Source organism: Montipora foliosa, chromosome 13 (genome assembly GCF_036669935.1).
Source record: "Montipora foliosa isolate CH-2021 chromosome 13, ASM3666993v2, whole genome shotgun sequence".
Classification (NCBI taxonomy): domain Eukaryota; kingdom Metazoa; phylum Cnidaria; class Anthozoa; order Scleractinia; family Acroporidae; genus Montipora; species Montipora foliosa.
In genome coordinates, this window is record NC_090881.1 from 551,918 (window position 1) to 556,917 (window position 5,000).

At 39.8% G+C, this 5,000-nt stretch overlaps 1 protein-coding gene across 1 annotated transcript; it reads left to right on the forward strand.

The window, feature by feature from the left end:
• The first annotated feature begins 616 nt into the window (after positions 1–616).
• On the forward strand, positions 617–2,035 carry LOC137983537 (uncharacterized). Its single transcript, XM_068830692.1, has one exon. The coding sequence runs from the start codon at positions 617–619 to the stop codon at positions 2,033–2,035; it is 1,419 nt and encodes a 472-aa protein (XP_068686793.1).
• The last annotated feature ends 2,965 nt before the right edge of the window (positions 2,036–5,000 follow it).

Genomic DNA, 5,000 nt, shown 5'->3' on the forward strand with positions numbered 1-5,000 from the left:
AATATTTCTCCTGAGCCTCATGCTTATGCGGGTAATTTATTGCATAACCTTGACGTCTGGCGGAAAATCACCAGTCACCCTTGGGTCCTGGAGACGGTTTCAGGTTACCATTTGGAATTTGATTCCCTTCCTGTTCAGTCAGTATTGCCTAGACCACCCCCTTTCAGTGAAAGGGAAAAACAACTCATCGATGAGGAGGTTACCAAACTCCTAACTAAAGGGGCTATTAGGAAAGTCTCTTCCTGTCCCTATGAATTTATTTCAAATATTTTTCTGGTACCAACGAAGACTGGTGATTTGCGTCCAGTAATCAATTTGAAACCTTTGAACCACTTTGTGCAAAGGATCCATTTCAAAATGGAAAATATTCAGATGGCTATGAATTTTGTTTCCCTTGGGGATTATATGGTGTCACTTGATCTCAAGGACGCTTATTTCAGTGTGCCAATTTTTTGATCACGCTGTAAATATTTGCGTTTTATTTGGAGAGACCAGAGATATGAGTTTACTCGTCTACCTTTTGGTTATAGTTTGGCACCTAGGGTTTTTACCAAGATTTTCAAACCTGTTGTTGCACAACTCAGACTGAATGGCCTCAGGATTGTCATTTTCTTAGATGGCATCCTGCTTGTTGCAAGCTCTTTTGCAGAGTGCATGGAGCAGCTTTCTTTATTGCAAAAGCTTAGGTTTTGTGATAAATGATGCCAAATCTCAACTTCAACCTACTACAAGGATTTGTTTTCTTGGTTTTATTATCGATTCAATTTCCATGGAGCTTTTGCTTCCTGAAGATAAATGGCAGAAAATTATTTCTGCCTGTCTGAACCTTGTTTCCAAGAACAATCCTTCTGTTAGGGAGGTTGCTCATGTGACTGGTCTTCTCGTGTCGGCTTTCCCAGCTGTAAATTATTTGAATCTGTGTTACAGATCTATTGAATTGTGTAAATGTCGAGCATTATCAGAGAATCTAGATTTTGATCAGGCTATCATTTTGAGCCCTCAAGCTAAATCAGACTTGCACTGGATTATAAACAACCTTGCTAAATTTAATGGCTGTTTTTTCGGGGAACGTCCCATTGACACCTATATTGAATGTGATGCCAGCTTAGCTGGCTGGGGAGCTACCTGCGGTGGTCAGTCAGCTAACGGCCAATGGTCGATATTGGAAGCTCACAACCACATAAATTATTTGGAGTTGCTTGCTGCTTTGTACGCTTTACAAGTCTTCGTGTCCAATCTGCGGGACGTTCATGTAAGACTGAAACTTGATAATTCCACCGCTGTTGCTTACATCAACAAAATGGGAGGTATTAAATCTCCTTCTCTGAATTCATTATCTAGAACTTTATGGGAATTGTGTATTGAAAGGAATATAATTATTTCCGCGCAACATATTCCAGGGAAGGAGAATTTAGTAGCAGACTCCTTGTCTAGAGAATTCTCTTCCAACTTGGAGTGGTCGGTTGATATTGACATCTTTAATCAGATATCAAACATGACCTTTGTTCCTGATATTGATTTATTTGCATCAAGACTTAATGCCAAGGCAGATTGTTTTGTTTCGTGGCATCCAGAACCTGTTGCTATGGCTGTTGATGCTTTCACTATTAGCTGGGCTAATTTAAAGTGTTACGCTTTTCCTCGTTTTAGCCTATTAACCCAAGTTTTGGCAAAGATACGCAACGACAAGGCTCTGGTGCTTCTCATTGCTCCAGTGTGGACAACGCAAGACTGGTATCCCCTGCTCCTCCAATTGGCAGTAGAGCAACCAATCCTACTGCCTCGAAAGGACAATCTTCTTACATTGCCGCACAGCCAGGAACTTCACCCCTTGAAGGACAGCTTACGCCTAGCCGCATGGATATTATCCGGAGATCGCTTGCAGACAGAGGCGTTTCTGATGATGCAATCACAATCATCAGTGCATCTTGGGCCTCTGGGACTGATAAACAGTAGAACTCAGCTTGGAGAAAATGGTGTCGCTGGTGCGAGAAAAGGAAGATCGATTTACTTCAGGTATCTGGCGATGAAGTAGTTAATTTTCTTTCACAGTCCTTTGCTGAGGGCAAGAGCTACAGTACAGTCAACACATACCAGTTATTTGAGGACTTTGTTCCCTTTGGAACAACTTAATTTAAAGACTCTGACAATGAAAACTGTGATGCTTTGTGCTTTATCTTCTGCTCAAAGAGAGCAGACGTTGTGTGCATTACATCTTAACTTTAAGAAACAATCTCAAGATTGCTTAAGTTTTGTCATAGCAGAACATTTGAAAACCTCGAAACCGGGTAAATCACTTGAAGTCAAGTTGATGTCTTTGCCAGAGGACCCTTCTTTATGTACCATGTCTACATTAGCTGAGTATATTTTGCGTACTGAAAAACTACGTTCCAGTTCAAAGCTGTTTATCTCATGTAATAGGCCTCATTAGCCAGTGACCATTTCCACTGTAGGGAGGTGAATTTAGTCAGTCCTGTCGAGTGCAGGCATAGATACCTCAGTTTTTAACGCACATAGTGTCAGGGGAGCTTTTTTTCTGTCACCAATGCGTATATTAAGGGTGTTCCAGTCGCAGAAATTTTGCGCACTGCTGACTGGACAAATGAACGTACATTTCGTAAATATTACATCAGAGAGCACATTGTTAATTTATTCATGAAGTTCTTGTATTAAATAATCAACTCTTGTTATAAGGTTGTTTGCATTGGCTTCGGTTCTTTCAAATCGCATAATTATCCCATAATGCGGAGCATGTCGAAAGAAAATTTAAAATTAGACGAAAGGTACTTACCTTGAAGTGTAATTATAATTCTCTGAACATATGCGGAGCATTATGGGATAATGCTTCCCTCCCTTTACTGTAGTCTGTTTTATTATGGCGCCCTCCCATACATGGGATCTTTGCCAATTCCGCACTCCAGGAAGAACCGATTATTTGTGTCCTCTCCTGGGATTATATACCGTCCAGTAATTTGCATTTGAATGACTTTAAAGTGTGACCGCTGGCCTGTTAGTTACTTAGGAGGTATGCATAATTATCCCATAATGCTCCGCATATCCTCAGAGAATTATAATTACACTTCAAGGTAAGTACCTTTCGTCTAATTTTAAATTTTCAGTGGAACACTTGGATTTTAAAGTTAAAGTTTTTAGTGATCCTTGTGCCCAACCAGTAGATTTACTGATCTCTTTCAACCTTGGAAGGCTTAACTGCAGAATACCTTGCCACCTTGAAGCTAAAACCTAAATTATGTGGATACGTGGATGCACAGATACTCATTGGAAACACCGAGCTTAGCGGATACGCGGATAAGCACTCGTTTTCCTGATTCCCAGTATTTCTCCTTTCTGACGCGCCAAACAAAAAGAGCGAAGGAGATTGATGTGTATGTATTTCTTGTTCACAAAGCATGATGATCGAGTGAAAAACAATGATGTATCTTAATGCACGATCAATCTCCTTGCTGATATGTATTTCTCGTTCTTAAAGCGCTACGATCGAGTCATTTTACAGTTCTGTTATTTAATTAACCACACTTTTCTCGGAATAGCACTCGATTCCTGATTAAGCCTAAGCTCTCGTTTCAGTGATTTTAGTTTTTTATTTACGGTACCGTTATCTACACTTTTTACGAGATTGTGTGAAGAATATACGCCAAAATAAAACTGAACTGTACAAATTACTGTGCAATATACCTCTTCTTTAAACGTGGCGTCAACAACATACCGGTACCTTGTTCTAGCTTTCACTGTACGGTTCGGTTAACTACAATTTTCTCGAAATAGCACTCGATTCCTGATTTAGCCTAAGCGCTCGTTTTAGTGATGAGGACTATGCACTATTGTGACATTATAGCCTTCATTTTACGCTTTGCTCAACGGATCAATGCTTCCTTGTGGGGATAGAACTCGAAATCGAGTACAACGAGAACATGACTGTTAACTACGCTTTTTTCGAAATAGCACTCGATTCCTGATTAAGCCTAAGCGCTCGTTTCAGTGATTAGGCCTAAGTGGGAAATGAGAACTAACGAAGTAATAATTAAGTAAAATGAATTGTGTTCATAAAAAGAACACGTGGTTGTATACTTTGTTACAACCACTAGTGATTGTATATAATTTATTTAATTATTGTATTAGTTCATTCATGAACCCCAGCTTCTCCTTGCTACCCTTTCAAACCCTCCCCATGCTTTCAGGCAGTTGAAAGTTATCACTCTTTACAGACTATGCATGTGACCTGAATAGTGCGTTTCCGTTGGCTGTCACCCTTATGAATTATTAACGATTTTTACAATAAAGGACACACTTTATTACTTACCGAACTGTTAGGCAGCAAACAATGCTGAACACAGAGAGTATCCATGCTAACGATGGAATTAAAGCAACTAACAAGCACATGGCAACAGAATGGCCAAGAGCAAAAGAGTGATTTTAAGAGTTTTGGGGGCCTAGTGTATGGTTAATTTGTTCTCCTCTATGACATCTATGGCATCCCAAAGCGCTTTCATTTTGGTTCGAGTCAGGCACGTTTCTAAGTATTGCAGTATCGCTCTGAGTCTAATGCAAATTGCAGTGGTGTATTAAGGACTGATCAGGATGAGTTTTATTTCCTCACTATGTCTCTTGGATCGTCACAGACTGTTCACCCATGATAATCATCAGCTTTCACATCCAAAGGTCGGTAAAAACTTCGATAGCATGGTGAATACGCTTCCACAGTTTCTCCAGTTGTCTTTGCTGGCTTTCTCTGTCGTTTTTTTTTTTTTTTTAACAGGGAAGTGCACTGATTGTCTAAGATTTCTCCTGTGTAGTTTCTTTACAGACAATAACAGTGACTTTTATTAAGGTGCCAAGACTTTGTAGTGCTGAGGCACTAATTGGGGACACTAAACATATAAATGTAATCTGTTTCACTAAATAAGATCAAACATTCATTTTTAAGAAAGGGGAAACCGGAGTACCCGGAGAAAAACCTCTTAGAGCAGAGTAGGAAAACA

Coding starts and splice junctions, on each gene's coding strand:
- LOC137983537 (XM_068830692.1), top strand. CDS start 617: ATGGCATCCTGCTTGTTGCAAGCTCTTTTGCAGAGTGCATGGAGCAGC.